Source organism: Anoplophora glabripennis, unplaced genomic scaffold (genome assembly GCF_000390285.2).
Source record: "Anoplophora glabripennis isolate ALB-LARVAE unplaced genomic scaffold, Agla_2.0 scaffold383, whole genome shotgun sequence".
Taxonomy (NCBI): Eukaryota; Metazoa; Arthropoda; class Insecta; order Coleoptera; family Cerambycidae; genus Anoplophora; species Anoplophora glabripennis.
The window spans coordinates 367,037-382,866 of record NW_019416484.1 but is presented as its reverse complement, the minus strand read 5'-3'; the positions used below and the strand labels follow the sequence as shown (position 1 = coordinate 382,866).

The 15,830-nt window shown below is 39.2% G+C and overlaps 1 protein-coding gene across 1 annotated transcript in view; it reads left to right on the top strand.

The window, feature by feature from the left end:
- LOC108909457 (collagen alpha-1(IV) chain) overlaps positions 1-13,829 on the top strand; it is a 43,519-nt gene extending 29,690 nt beyond the window's left edge. Inside the window, exons 3-12 of the mRNA XM_023454680.1 lie at positions 2,317-2,513; positions 5,761-6,487; positions 6,558-6,800; positions 6,856-7,077; positions 7,139-7,441; positions 7,495-7,962; positions 8,776-9,159; positions 9,273-11,250; positions 11,527-12,767; positions 12,826-13,829. Coding sequence (XP_023310448.1) covers positions 2,317-2,513; positions 5,761-6,487; positions 6,558-6,800; positions 6,856-7,077; positions 7,139-7,441; positions 7,495-7,962; positions 8,776-9,159; positions 9,273-11,250; positions 11,527-12,767; positions 12,826-13,083 — 6,021 coding nt within the window. The 3' untranslated portion in view covers positions 13,084-13,829. The remainder of the gene's footprint in view (positions 1-2,316; positions 2,514-5,760; positions 6,488-6,557; positions 6,801-6,855; positions 7,078-7,138; positions 7,442-7,494; positions 7,963-8,775; positions 9,160-9,272; positions 11,251-11,526; positions 12,768-12,825) is intronic.
- The last annotated feature ends 2,001 nt before the right edge of the window (positions 13,830-15,830 follow it).

Below are 15,830 nucleotides of genomic sequence, written 5' to 3'. Positions count from 1 at the left end.
CGAGTATTGTGTTAGCTGTCTGTGCTGTTGCCCCATCTTGTTAAAAGTAGCTATTGTGAAATTCATCATGTAGTTGATTAAACATGTCTGTCTCAGCAGTAACACTATCTTGAAAGAAAATAAAGGTACAATTATTATTTTTCGCTGAGAAATGGCTACCCAAACACTTATTTGAAAAGGATGTAAAATCTTTTCCACTAACACGTGTGGATTTCCAGCAAACCACTAAAATGAAACCAGGCCTCATCGGTAAAACAATTATATCTAAAAGATGGTCAGATGGAAACGTTATATGGATGTAAACGTAATTCTCTTACAGCTCTGTGTACCGAACCATATGACATTAAATACTCATATTTTTCATTTTATAAATATTTACCCATCTAAGCTGAAAGTTGTCGTAAAGGTTTAGTGGGGCTTGCTGCTAAACTCTCTCTAACATCCTCCAGTTTATCTTCAGTTAGAACTGACTTTCTTCCAGGTGAATTCCCTTTACTTAACTTTTCACGACCAATATTTCTGAATCGTGTCACCAAACGTCGAACATGCTGAACAAAAATGTTAATAATCTGCGGCTTATGATTTGAAAACTCTTCCTGGAATTGCAAAAAACATGAATGGATTGAATAATTCCATCCATTTTCATCTCGTTGACCATTCCAGAAGTAGGCCTCTACAATAAATTTATCGTCTTCTAACGAAAATACCATTTTCTAACCTAAAACAGTTCGAGTACTTTATATCGAAGAAACCTACAGTATTTGCTTCCTTACCACAAAACTAACAGTTCACAGATGATTAGCGTTTAAAGACACTGATTTTATTTAAAAGATTTACGGTAAATTCAAATAAAAACACAAATAAATACAACACAAGCACACATGGGAGGCACGGACGTCTATGAATCGTGGTGGTCGGAAATCTAAGAAAACGGAAAGTAATTTTGATCAAATGGAAGTAAATTTTAACATCTTTGGTAACATTTACGTGTGACGTCAGTTTTAGTCCTTCTGGATCGCTCGGTATTAACGTATCCTGTCTTTGTTACATCTACTGCGGACTCTCTTTTTAATCTGATCATCTCAGTGACGATATGAGTTTGATCCGAACTTTGTTACTTTATTTAAAATAACATCATATGATATTTAGATTAAAATATATTTTTTTAAAACCCTGATACTAACTATAAGTAAAAGGGAAAAGTTGAAGTTTCGGATATTTTCTAAATAAAGTTAAGCTGTTAAAGTTTTTATAACTAGCTTTAAAAGGTAATAAAGGTTTTAACATTCCTTTTACTGGTCGTAATCTAATATCTAAGTTTTTTAGTGGTGGATTAATAATGAAAATCTGATTATACTCTCTTAAGTCTTTAGTACTGGTATATGTTGCCCTTCTCCATTCCAATTATACGTTTTTATTAATTATGAATCCTAAGAATTTCTATTTTGTCGAACTAGTGCCTATATTAAAATTATTTTGAAATATTTATAAAGGAAAGATGTGATTAGGCCACTTTAAGTTTCTTCAAAAGTAAATCCTAAATTATAACAAAAACCTGAGTGTAAATGAATCAAACATTTCCTACAATTGCCTATATCTTTCAGATAATATTTCTCTCACATAATAAATTGTTTTTTACAAAGAGAAAATAAACCAATTCCTTTTAAGTAAAAAAATATGTCATGCCACACAGGAAGACAAAAATCAATTTCCTCGGACCACCCAAGCCACACTTGAATCCACTTTTTTGTAATTTCGCCATGGAATAATGAATCAATTTTCAGTAACTGCAGCTTTTAAAAAACTATGTCACCACATTTATGAGCAATTATAAAGAACATAAATACTCCTATTTTTATACTGGACGACGAGGCCGAAACCCAAAATGCAATTTTCTCTTTTGATTGCAGCATTACACAGCCAGTTCATTCAACTTTACCTGCCGAATTCCACCCCGTAAATCACAGTCGGACCTGGCTCTGCACTTTGCGTCGATGCAACCTGCATCTGAAGCCCATTGGCGTCGGCATCAGTTTTTACCCCGACGAAATTATCAGTAATTACTGTATACTAAAAATATGCATTGTTTTAAAAATTTAGTCGGTTACCTTCATTTAGAAGCATCTTTTTAGAGGTGAACCGCTCGCCTATTATACCCTAACTTTGGTATTTACTTGCTGTTGTCTCGGAGGTTCCCAACAATTTAGTTCCTTATTTATTTTGTACTTCTCTCTAAGAATTTGTCCATAAAATGTTCATACATAATCAAGTCTACAAGTTCCTAGTTTTCTTTTATTAATAACCTTTTATTTTTAGCAATTCGTCAGCAGTTACACTGCAGAGAACAGAACAGGACTATATGGAAGAAACTATGACAGAGAACGAGCACGATACTACAACGCCCATAATCGGGGTGGTTCGAGGGTGCCCCCTGGCTATTATAGAAGCTCGGATGCAGATTCCATAAATCCTCAAGAACATCCAACGTACGAAACTAGGGAGGAATACCAAAGGTAATTTCCAACAAATTAAAAAAAAAGAAGATACAAATTTATTACGTGGCTTTTCTTCAGCAGTCCGTACAATATTTGTTGTTAGAATCCCAAGAAAAGAATAAGCCAATAAAATTCTGTTATAGGAACTACTGTAACAGTTTACCGCCGCAAATAAAATGAAAACTTTTTTGTTTTCCCTAATCGCTTGTTTCTGAAATACAAGAAAATAGTTCTTACTAAATCAGTTTCCTTTATACATTCTACCACAGTAAGTAAGTTTGGAAAACTGATGTTTTGCGAAAAGTCACCAGCCAACAATACGCATATCGTACATATTAATCATGAAAAAAAAACGTATTATATCAATTTGTTAGCTGAAAGAACAACAATAAAAAAATTTTTAAACCAATGTATTTCATAGAATTTTGATAGAAAAACANTAGGATAATTATTTTATTTTTATTTTACAAAAATATTAAGAGCAATAAAAGTATATTAATTTCTTTTTGATTTAATTTTTAAATAATAAGTTTTTCGTAATTTTCGACAAGTTCTTGAGTTGAAATAAGCGTTTCATCATCAATTTCGGATGGAACATTCTGACATTCACCTGAGCACGCACAGACTGCACAGCATTCCAGGTTCGATGACAAACAATTACAATTTTTCATAGAACATTTTCTACTACATGAGCAAAAATATTTTTGAAGCATATCTAACGCAGTTTCTCCTTCGAAATAATTAAAATCCAAACAATCATTTTCGATTTTCCATCCATCCATGTGTCAATGGATACAGTTACAATTTCACTATTTGTAGACTGTTTTTTTACTCGCTTTAGACCTTGAATAAAATAATTGACCTATACCAAAAAAAATATGTCTTACAAGTAGAAGATCTGCTGATTATTATGCTTTTTTTAGAATTAAACTCTGTTCAGTAGTTTTTGGGAAAATATTCCGAAAGTTTGTCGATTTCGTCACTTTTTTTCACATTAAATTGTAGATATCTCGGAAACGAAGCATTTTTAGAATTTTTGTCAAAGAACAAAATGTGTTTATTTCAATCCATTTTACAATAAAGAAACTATTTTCAAAGCCATTCGGCGAGTAATTTTTTTTACAACTTTTTTGTTTATAACAATTGACTACGCCGAAAAATATAAAAAAAATATGTAAATTATCAAAAAAATACACTTTATAAAATAAAAAAAGTTTCATGCTGTAGGTTTTTGTTTTAAAAATTTAGTCGGTTACCTTCATTTAGAAGCATCTTTTTAGGGGTGAACCGCTCGCCTATTATACCCTAACTTTGGTATTTACTTACTGTTGTCTCGGAGGTTTCCAACAATTTAGTTCCTTATTTATTTTGTACTTCTCTCTAAGAATTTGTCCATAAAATGTTCATACATAATCAAGTCTACAAGTTCCTAGTTTTCTTTTATTAATAACCTTTTATTTTTAGCAATTCGTCAGCAGTTACACTGCAGAGAACAGAACAGGACTATATGGAAGAAACTATGACCGAGAACGAGCACGATACTACAACGCCCATAATCGGGGTGGTTCGAGGGTGCCCCCTGGCTACTATAGAAGCTCGGATGCAGATTCCATAAATCCTCAAGAACATCCAACGTACGAAACTAGGGAGGAATACCAAAGGTAATTTCCAACAAATTAAATAAAAAGAAGATACAAATTTATTATGTGGCTTTTCTTCAGCAGTCCGTACAATATTTGTTGTTAGAATCCCAAGAAAAGAATAAGCCAATAAAATTCTGTTATAGGAACTACTGTAACAGTTTACCGCCGCAAATAAAATGAAAACTTTTTTGTTTTCCCTAATCGCTTGTTTCTGAAATACAAGAAAATAGTTCTTACTAAATCAGTTTCCTTTATACATTCTACCACAGTAAGTAAGTTTGGAAAACTGATGTTTTGCGAAAAGTCACCAGCCAACAATACACATATCGTACATATTAATCATGAAAAAAAAACGTATTATATCAATTTGTTAGCTGAAAGAACAACAATAAAAAAATTTTTAAACCAATGTATTTCATAGAATTTTGATAGAAAAACAGATTTATAATTAAAAATGTTGAATTTTTTATTGATTCATAAAGTATAAAGGGTTATGTACGGAATATCGTATCGGGTCAATGACCTCCACGGCATTGCTAGCACATATGCACACTTTAGTCGAAATTTTCCATTACCGTTTTGCGTCAATGCTGCTGAGTTCCGTCGATACAGCGCTCAATTTTCTCCTTCAAGGTGTAAGTTGTCGTGGGCTTGTTGACATAAACCTTAGACTTCAAAAAACCCCAGAGAAAAAAGTCCAACGGCGTCGCATGATCTGGGCAGCCCATCTTGATCACCAAAACGGGCAATTACACTACCAGGAAATAACTCACGTAGTTATTGAATCGTTTCTCGGGCTGTATGACATGTAGCACTGTCTTGCTGAAACTACATGTCGTTCCACATCCATATCTTGCAATTTAGGCACAAAAAAACTGGATTATCATGTCTCGATAGCGAGCACCATTAACTACTATTGCCTGACCAGTCGCATTTTCTAAGAATAATGGTCCGATGATGCTTCCAGACCAAAATCCCCACCAGACAGTGACATTTGTTTCTCGACAATCCCTCGCGCATTTTTGAACCACAAATACGACAATTTTGACAATTATTAATGAAGCTATAAAGATGAAACTGAGCCTCACCGCTAAAGATGATTTTGTACAAGAAGGCAGCATCCACTTGTTGTTCCATCACCCACCCATTCAACGACCTCTCTGCGTTCTGAGTGGTCAGTAACCTTCATATCTTGAGTCAATTAAACTTTGAATTTATTTTTCGCGGGAATACGCTGTCCATAGCTCGAAATATCCAATTCTTGACCATTCCGACCATATTTAAAAATGGTATAAATTTAGAAAAAAAAAAAGAAATCTGAGACATTATGTTTACTCGGAAAATGGTAATTATGTATGAACATACGTATTAGTAGTAGACGATCCTTCTTAAAATGCCAGCTTTCCAAATTTCTACTATATACAGTATATGTATAGTAGAAATTAGCAGTTATCATTTTAACACATCATATCTCGGAAACAGAAGCGATTACAAAAAAAATGTATTTATGTTTTTTCCTTTTTTTTATGTTACCCATGTAAAACCTTGTACATATTTTAAAACGTTATATTTTATTGTTTAGCGTTATAAAATCTAAAAAGTTAATTTTTTACTGAATTCAGAGGAGATCAAGACCCCATCGAGTCCGAGAACATCAACTCATCTCTTAATGGATATGAATCATCCAGAGGTGGATACGAGTCATCTGAGAGAAGGGAAACGCCTCAAAGAGGATATGGAGAATCTGGAGATGTCGATACAAGATATGATTCATCCAGTAGTAGTTCCACTCTTTTTTACAATTCCAGGGAAAATGGAAGGGAGTATTCTACAAATTCACCAAATTTGTCACAGGGTTCTGGGCAGTCATCGTATGGCTATGAGTCTAGCGGTGGACAATCTGGATCAGCATCATTGGATGGCCAATACGGCGGCCAATCTGGATCATCATCAAACGATGAACAGTCTAGATCATCATCATACGGCGGTCAATCTGGATCGCCGTCATATCGCGGTCAATCCGGATCGGCGTCATACAACGGTCAATCTGGATCGGGGTCATACAGCGGTCAATCTGGATCAGCTGCGTATAGTGGCCAGTCTGGATCATCGTCTTACGGTAGTCAATCTGGTAGTCAATCAGCCTCATATGGCAGTCAGTCTGGATCATATGGAAGTCAATCAGGCCAATCGTCCGGCCCCTATGGCTCATATGACAGTAGTCCTTATCAAAACCGCAGGCCCTACGCTAGTAGTTATGATATAGTCGAAGCACCCGGAAGCGCTTATGGTATAAGAAATGGTAGCGATAAGTGCATACCGAAATGTTTTGCTGAAAAAGGAAATCGCGTATGTATACAGTTCCAGAATTTATTATCTGTTTACGTCGCATTATTAAATTTCGTACTTTCTCACACAGGGCTTCCCTGGTATACCTGGTATACCCGGAGATAAGGGACACCGTGGTTTTCCCGGCGAGGAAGGTTTAGCGGGGGAAAAAGGAGCAAAAGGGGAACAAGGCCCGATGGGACCGCGTGGCCCAAAAGGTGAAAGAGGAAGAACCGGTGTTCCGGGATTTCCTGGTATCAACGGCATTCCTGGCATTCAAGGGCCATCGGGGCCTCCTGGTATACCAGGCTTGGACGGTTGTAACGGCACTGATGTATGCATAAAATTATTTTCAGCGTTCATCAATTCATTTTTTTTTTCTTTTTTAGGGTCTTCCTGGAATCGATGGTCTGCCAGGAGAACCGGGACCAAGAGGTTACCCTGGTACATTTGGAATTAAGGGACAAAAGGGAGAAGCAGCCCACTGCGAAAGCTATTTGAAAGGTCAAAAGGGAGAGCCTGGAAGAGATGGAGTCACTGGTCCAGCTGGTCATCCTGGACCTCTTGGTCCACCAGGCCCATCTGGTCCGCAAGGATCGCCAGGAGATGTGGTAAGTGACGATAGTGTTATTTCTAAAATGAATTACTAGTGATATTGTGTAATCTAACTAGGGTCCGCGAGGCCCACCTGGTTCTAAAGGTCTGAAAGGGTCTATGGGGGTCGGATTTTACGGAGCAAAAGGTGAGAAAGGAGTACCGGGTCCTCGAGGAGCACCGGGGGAACCGGCGTGTGGTGAAAAAAAAAGCAATGGTGGGCATATTGGACCAAGGGGAGAACAGGGAATGAAAGGAGACAGAGGTGAATTTGGATTACCAGGACAAAAGGGGGAACCTGGACCCGATGGAGATTATGGAATACCTGGTGGTGTCGGCATGAAAGGAGAAAAGGGTTTACCAGGAGCGCCTGGACCTAGGGTAAGTGAATATAATTCTATTATTTTAATAATTAAGCTCCTTTTACTTCTTAGGGAAGAGATGGTTTTGCTGGACCACCTGGACCCCCCGGGCAAAAAGGGGATAGAGGTCTGGAAGGTCTTCCAGGGTTAGCAGGAAGGCCAGGTTTAAAAGGAGAACCTGGTAGAGACGGTCCTCCGGGTTTAGTAGGATTGACAGGCCCTCCTGGGCCACCAGGAGGTGGAAAAGGCTTTCCTGGGGCGCCTGGTCCGCAAGGCCCTCGCGGTTATCCTGGACCAATGGGACCAAAAGGCATGGATGGTTTCCCAGGAGATCCCGGACCCAGAGGTCCAGTTGGACCATCGGGAGGGCCTGGGCTTCCCGGAACACCCGGACCGGAAGGAGTTCCGGGAGAAAAAGGACAGAAGGGAGAATCTGGTTCGATAGGATTCCCTGGAAGTGATGGAGCAAGAGGTTTTCCTGGACCCGTTGGCCCTCAAGGCGCACCAGGATTACCAGGAGAAAAAGGATTATCTATAATGGTAAATAAAAAGTTTTTCCACAGAATACGTCGCTGCAATTTGAGTTGAATACATTTATAAAATATAAACAGATGGTGTTCGACGGCCTTAGCTGTAAATAACTTTTGTAAATAGGCCAGATAATATAGAGTTGGGCACGACTTTTTATTTCGGCAAGCTGAATTTATCACTATAGATGCTAAATATTATGTATAATAACATATTAGTATCCACAGTCATAAAAATGGGGGAAGATTGTTTACAGGCTGGTAATTTGTACAATTTTTACGTAAATTCACGCTTATAACTTTTTTTCGTTGATTTGGCCTATGAAGCTGAATATCTCTTTCGGAATCATTATTTTGATTTTGACGAGCAACATTGTTTTCTTATCATATCATTGTAACCACTTTTAACTTTGTTTTTTCTTTCTGGTATACTTTAAACTTAAGATATTCTCTGTCGGTAGCATTATCCAGAAAGGTTTTAATTATTTGGCATATAATCAATAGATTTTTTTCATAAATGCTATTAGCTTGAAGAACTAATGCCCATTTTCTTTTGTGGCCAGCATATACTTGTGTATAAGCTTCGTAAGGTTGAAGAGACCAGCTTTTGGGATTTCTCAGTAAAATAAAACAAATGAACTTCTCGATCTAATTTTTTTCCCCATCAATTTATAAAGGCCTTATACGCCTTTTCGTACGGAGTTTTGATTTTTCCGGTAAAATATCGTAATGTAGATAATGACTACTTACCTCTATACAATGTGTACAAGCCTAGTAAATATTAAATAAAAGGGAATACATTAAACTGCATGAATTGTTTTATTAGGGACCTAAAGGAGAGGATGGGGATTCGGGAAGAGATGGAGAAAAGGGTCAAAAAGGAGAAAAAGGCTTTTCTGGCCCTCGAGGAGCACCTGGAGATGCATTAAATGGAATACCTGGTTTTACTGGACCATCTGGACCTCAGGGAGAAAAGGGTAACGCTGGTCGACCAGGCATCCCCGGAAGCTCGGGCAGACCAGGAGAAAAAGGAGACATTGGTGGTAGATGCATCGACTGCCTCCCTGGCGTAAAAGGAGATAAAGGTGATAGAGGATTCGATGGAAGAGACGGAGACATTGGACCAAGAGGACCCCCTGGTTCCCCAGGATTTAGGGGACTTTCAGGTCAAGACGGGGTACCTGGAAGAGACGGACCACCAGGCAAACCAGTAAGTTTCCTTTTTGCAAATTATTTTATTTTTGTGATAACGGTCTTAATAAATAAGGAATTGTTCATAGTTGTGAGTACTATTTCAAATTTTGTGCTCGATTTATTTTTTAGGGTCGCGATGGAAATGACGGTCTTCCGGGATTATCGGGAGCCCCAGGAAAGGATGCAGTCATACCTGAGAGTCTAAAAAGACCTCTGAAGGGTGAGCCAGGAGCAAGGGGCGATGTAGGGCCACCAGGTCCATCAGGACTCCCAGGACCAATAGGACCCAAAGGCGAAATTGGACTAACAGGTTTACCAGGACCTAAAGGGGACAAAGGTTACACTGGCTTCCCAGGATTGGACGGCAGGTCTGGTGAACCAGGTATACCGGGAGCGAAAGGTGAAAAGGGAATAAGTATTAAAGGAGACATCGGAGAGATGGGTTTGAAAGGAGACAAAGGGGAAGTAGGAGTATCTGGGTATCCGGGACGTAAAGGTGAACCGGGAAGATGTCCATTAGATACAATATATCCTCCACAGAAAGGAAGTAAAGGATTGAAAGGTGACAAGGGTATAGCCGGATTCCCGGGAAGAGATGGTGAACCTGGTTTCAAAGGAGACACAGGTAGCCCTGGTTTCCCCGGCCCTAAAGGTGAATTGGGACCTCCAGGACCAGTAGGAAAAAGAGGTCTACCAGGTCCTAGAGGGGATAAGGGAGAAGTCGGTCCAATGGGTTTCCCAGGTGAACCGGGAAGAGACGGTGCTTCCGGCCTACCTGGATTAAGAGGATTGCAAGGGCAGAAAGGTGAAGCGGGTATTCCTGGAATAGGACCTCCAGGTCCTCCAGGACCAATCGGTATAAAGGGAGAAAAAGGACTTCCAGGATTCCCAGGAAAAACAGGACCTCCTGGCAATGACGGATTTCCTGGAATAATGGGAGAGAAAGGAGATATTGGAAATTCAGGCCTTAATGGTTTGACTGGCCCTCCAGGAGAAAAGGGAGAGCCTGGTCCACTTGGACCTCCGGGAATTGATGGTATACCTGGAAGGCCTGGACCAGAAGGTGCTAAAGGAGAACCGGGTCTAAAGGGAGAAATTGGAAGATCAGGATTGCCAGGCTTCCCGGGCCCGAAGGGAGAATATGGTATACCAGGAGGTCAAGGACCTAAAGGATTCAAAGGCAGTCTAGGGCGTCCTGGAGCACCAGGTGCTCCCGGAATGGATGGAATTCCAGGTCTGATCGGAGAAAAGGGTGAAAGAGGCTATCCAGGACCTATAGGGCCACAAGGCTTGATCGGCATGCCAGGAGAAGTAGGCTTTTCGGGGGAAAAAGGGGACATTGGTCCATTTGGACCTCCAGGAGTGCCAGGGTCACCCGGTGTGCCAGGATTTAAGGGAGAAGATGGAATACCTGGTTTACCAGGAAGAAAAGGAGAGCCAGGCGCAGTGTCTGAGAAAGGTCAAAAGGGAGAACCAGGGATGCCGGGCTTGCGTGGACCTGACGGATTGCCTGGTCAACGTGGTTTCCAAGGTCTGAAAGGAGATTCTGGGCAACCAGGAAGAAGCATTGCCGGTATTCCTGGAGAAAAGGGCGATACTGGCCCTCCAGGACTAGATGGTTTACCTGGAGTTAACGGAATAAAAGGAGATAGAGGATTTGATGGCATTCCTGGCTCTAAAGGAGACAGAGGTTTCCCTGGTGATCGCGGCCCACCAGGTATTGATGGCATGGATGGATTTTCAGGAGAAAAAGGAGATAAAGGTTATCCGGGAGCGCCCGGCTTCTCAGGTGAAAAAGGAGATAAAGGTTTTTCCGGTATAAACGGTTATGATGGACCAAAAGGTGAAAGAGGTTCACCAGGACCGGTTGGTCCTGTAGGTTTCCCTGGACCTAAGGGCGATTTTGGAGAAAGAGGTCCCCCTGGTCCATTAATTCAGATGAAGGGTGAAAAAGGGGAACCTGGCCCTTCTGGTCTAATTGGTAGAACAGGAGAGAAAGGCGACACAGGCTATATAGGACAACCTGGACTACCTGGAGAAAAGGGAGATATAGGACTTCCAGGTATTGCAGGAAGTCCTGGACTACCTGGTATACCCGGACCCAAAGGTGGGTATAAAGTACCTGTAGATAAAAGTAATATCAGACTTTTAATTCTCTATATAATTGGGTAACATTTGATTAATTAATAAGTACCGAGTAATTAAAAGAAAATAATTATTCAACAAAATTAAAATTTTTCGTTCTATATAGAATTTACTATTGTCACTCATTAAATTCAATTTAATTAAATAGTAAATTAAAAATTAATATTTTTAGAATAAATATAAATATTTGTTTGGTAAGTAATTGTTCGCTATAGATTTAACGGAAAAAATATTGTAGGTGATGCGGGATACCCTGGAGCTGCTGGACTGCCAGGTCTTACAGTGAAAGGAGAAAAAGGTCTCCCTGGTTTCCCAGGCAAGAATGGAAGAGAAGGAGCTCCCGGTCTTACGGGTGAAAAAGGTGAACGAGGTTTACAGGGATTACCAGGCCAAACGGGACCTTCAGGACCTCCTGGACCTCTGGGCCTACAAGGACAAAAAGGAGATCGCGGATTTGATGGTGTACCTGGACCAGTAGGTCCCGTTGGTCCTCCAGGGCTCCCTGGAATTGATGGATCTGAGGGCCCCCTTGGAGAAAAAGGCGATAGGGGTCTTCCTGGACTTATAGGTTCACCCGGAGAAAAAGGAGATCGAGGTTTAACAGGAGTGGCGGGAATTCCTGGGTTACCAGGGGAAAAGGGCGATAGAGGTTTCGATGGGCGTCCAGGACTCCCAGGTCCTATAGGACCTTCTGGAATTAAAGGAGATGAAGGATTGACAGGAACGCCAGGACTCCCAGGTGCGCTAGGAATGAAGGGACAAAAAGGAGAACCAGCACCACCAGGTTTTCCGGGTCCAAAAGGAGATAGGGGTTATCCTGGCGTTGCAGGTATTCCAGGAGAACGAGGGTCGCCAGGAATTGACGGCATTCCGGGACTACCTGGACAAGTTGGTGAAAAAGGAGATCGAGGATTTGCGGGAATACCAGGAAGTCCCGGCTTGGTAGGAGAGAAAGGGGACCGTGGTTTTGAAGGAGCGATTGGTCTTCAGGGAGCTATTGGAGAAATTGGGCAAAAAGGAGAACCCGGTATTCCTTGCACTAATGTACCAGATTATCTGACAGGCACACTACTGGTACGGCATAGCCAAAGCAGAGAAATACCACAGTGCGAAAGTGGTCACATTAGATTGTGGGAGGGTTTCTCCCTTCTATATGTCGAGGGTAATGAAAAAGCTCACGCTCAAGATTTAGGTTTCGCCGGCTCTTGCATCAGAAAATTCTCCACCATGCCATTTGTGTTCTGTGATTACAACAACGTGTGCCACTACGCCAGTCGCAATGATAAGTCTTATTGGCTCTCAACTAGCGCAGCTATTCCAATGATGCCAGTAGCCGAACATGAAATCGAGGAATACATTTCAAGATGCGTGGTGTGCGAGGCGCCGGCAAACGTAATCGCTGTCCACAGTCAGTCACTAACATTACCAGATTGTCCTTACGGCTGGAGCTCCCTCTGGATCGGTTACAGTTTTGTCATGGTAAGTTGCATATTTCTCGATTCAGAACCAGAATGTAATCCATTTGATTTTTTTCTAGCATACGGCTGCCGGAGCAGAAGGTGGCGGTCAGTCATTGTCCAGCCCAGGTTCCTGTCTGGAAGACTTCAGAGCAACGCCTTTCATAGAGTGCAATGGAGCTCAGGGTACTTGCCATTACTTCGCCAATACCCTAAGTTTCTGGCTGGCCACAATCGAGACAAACCAACAGTTTGAGAAACCACAGAAGCAAACCCTAAAAGCCGGCAACGTCAGAAATAGGATCAGCAGATGTCAAGTCTGCATTAGGAACACGTAAATTTTGTTACTTATTTAGGCTACTTTGTTAGGAAATCATTTTATAATTTCATGTTTGATGTGGCATTCGCACGAATTCGTACCTACTCATACCCACAACTAAATATTGGTGGGAATGGCACATCGATAGACAAGCTGTGTTCAACCATTAGTGTTCCTGTATGGCGAAAGTACTTGACCATCTAGCGTGATACTTCTACAGAAACGGATGACCAAGTACTTAGCAACACGCGGTCAAAACTGTATAGTATGCTTTGTAACTTTTTTAATAACGCCGTGCCATGTTTGTGTAACAATAAAAAGCATGTAAAGATTTTTGTATAGTACTTAGGGTAAGTTGTATGTATGTAATGATACCACACGAGGAAATCCTTCTGTCGAAGCCAGTGGTGTACTCTTAGGCGGATCACAGTTTAACAGGCCTGCTGTGATGATTCTTATCATAAGCGTAATACTAGTTATCTTTTAAAGAGAATATTTTTGTAATTAATAAATTTATGGTGCTATCTATTTCTAGAGTAATTTATGTGTTCGCTTTAAGTTTGCAGTGATGGACTTGTCCGTAAATTTTTACACTTTTATACTCTTGTCTGACATTCCTTCATCAAATTTCTAATTTTTACTCTAGTCAAACCACGACAAAACGATCCGATACACCTTCACTGCTATTTTTTGTTATAATATCTCTCTGCTCCCATATTTCTTATTAAACACTGCCATTTGTAAAATAAACAACACAAAAATTAATAACGACTTTTTCTTAAGACATCAGCATTCCCTTTAAATCGCTGTTTCTTCCTCATTAGATATTTTCCACGTAATTCTCGAATATTCGAAAATTTTATTTAAATTAACATTTAAATAATCCAAAAATAACAGATTAAATGTGATGAAATACAAAAAGAATTGGTAATAATTTAACGAGACTTATAAATACAGTTGTCAGAATAGGCCGCGCACCAAAAGGCGTGCGGATCATCAACATAAAATAAAGTGAACAATGATTATAATATTTAAGTCACCGTATCATGTAAAACACGTAAATTGTTTTAGGTTTCGTTGCCATCGATACCACAATCTGGATAGGATCCGTTATAGATCGCATCATTAGGCATGTTTCCACTTTTGTTTCAGCGAAACTTATTCGCGGCGGTCGGTGATAAAATATCTTAATCTGAAGAGAACGACCTTTCGACATCTACTGATATATTTATATAATTAAACAAATTACTTCCAAGCTGGTCCGACATGGTAATTTCCACTCGGGGTTGTACTTATTCCAGTAGGAATGAAATGTTTTATTATTTACTATATCAAATGGAACTTGAATAGTTGCTTACCGGTAAACTTGTTTTTTTTGTCAGTATAGTATGAATTATTTGCTGTTTTTTAGCACTAACTGCGCTGGACATAATTGCATCAAAAGACAACTAAAATCGTAAAAGAAATCGTTCGATTACAGGGAAATCTTATTGACGGCGCCCATCACTAGCGGGCCGATTATGACAGCTCAACTAATAAATACCAGTTTTATCATTAAAGCTTAGGGTTTTCATCAGCTAGTATCGGCGTGTTTATTGTAAACAAATAAAAATAAATAAATTTGCGTACTATATCAGCAAAAGGCCGTTTTCATCCCTTGGCGCGTTCTACAATAATAGAATATTAAAACACTTATACAAGAAGTAAACGCGAAGCCAATAACTGCCTTTATTACCGGTTTCGTACTTTGCGCTGTAGCGAAAGGCCGACGCGACGGCTATGATCATCCGACCGAGTCCCGAGCTCTATTTATGACAGCCGTTTTGCTGTAGCGCATCAAAGGCGTGCGTGCGGATCATAGTAGGTACGTAACATGCGGTTAATTCCAAGAAAGTGAAGCAGGGGTCTTCTTGAAATTCAATGTCAACAAATATCGTACGGACGTAATAGAAAATTATTATTTTTGTTAATTTTTGGTGATACATATTACTACGTACTATACTTATATATTTTATGGTAAATTCCATGTGTTTAGTGTAGAAAAATAGACTATGCCCCTTTTTGTTTCATACTACTATGCAAATATGTACTTACGTACATAATACGAAGAGTTCAGTTATAAGATGGCAATGGTTATGTCAGTTTTTGTTTGAATAAAATTATATAAAAGATTTTCGATCTCTAATAATAACTACATAATTAACATTTTCATCCTTTAGTATTACTAAATAATGCTAATATTTAAAAAGTATTTATCCGTCCTATTAAACTTTCTGATTTATTGTTACAATTAATAACATTGCATTTTCTATTTGATTTTGTGGTAATATAAAATAATAAAATCACATCTTAAACTACTTATTTATTTCTATAAAAGAATATAAATGATGAATTTAAATAAATCAATTTTTAATATCAAAAACCAGAACTAAATTAAACTTCAACTAAAAAAAACATTATTTTCGGCAAAACACGTGCTTAGAACGGTCCTCAATTTCATTTTGAAAAGAAATTGATCTATTGTTTTATCAGTAATATATCAGTTTTATTGGATTTATTCGTTTTTTTTTTATAAACATTCTTTTGGATTTATCTGGTTTTGCAACTCCTTACTGATATAAACATAATTTTGTTCTAGTAGATCAATCATTCAAACCTAATTGTATGTATGGTTGCCTATAGAAAGAGTCCATATCGCTGAGACAAAAAACGACCTAGTGTTACTAGAATCTAATGGAAAGTTATAATAGATAAAATACTTACCTT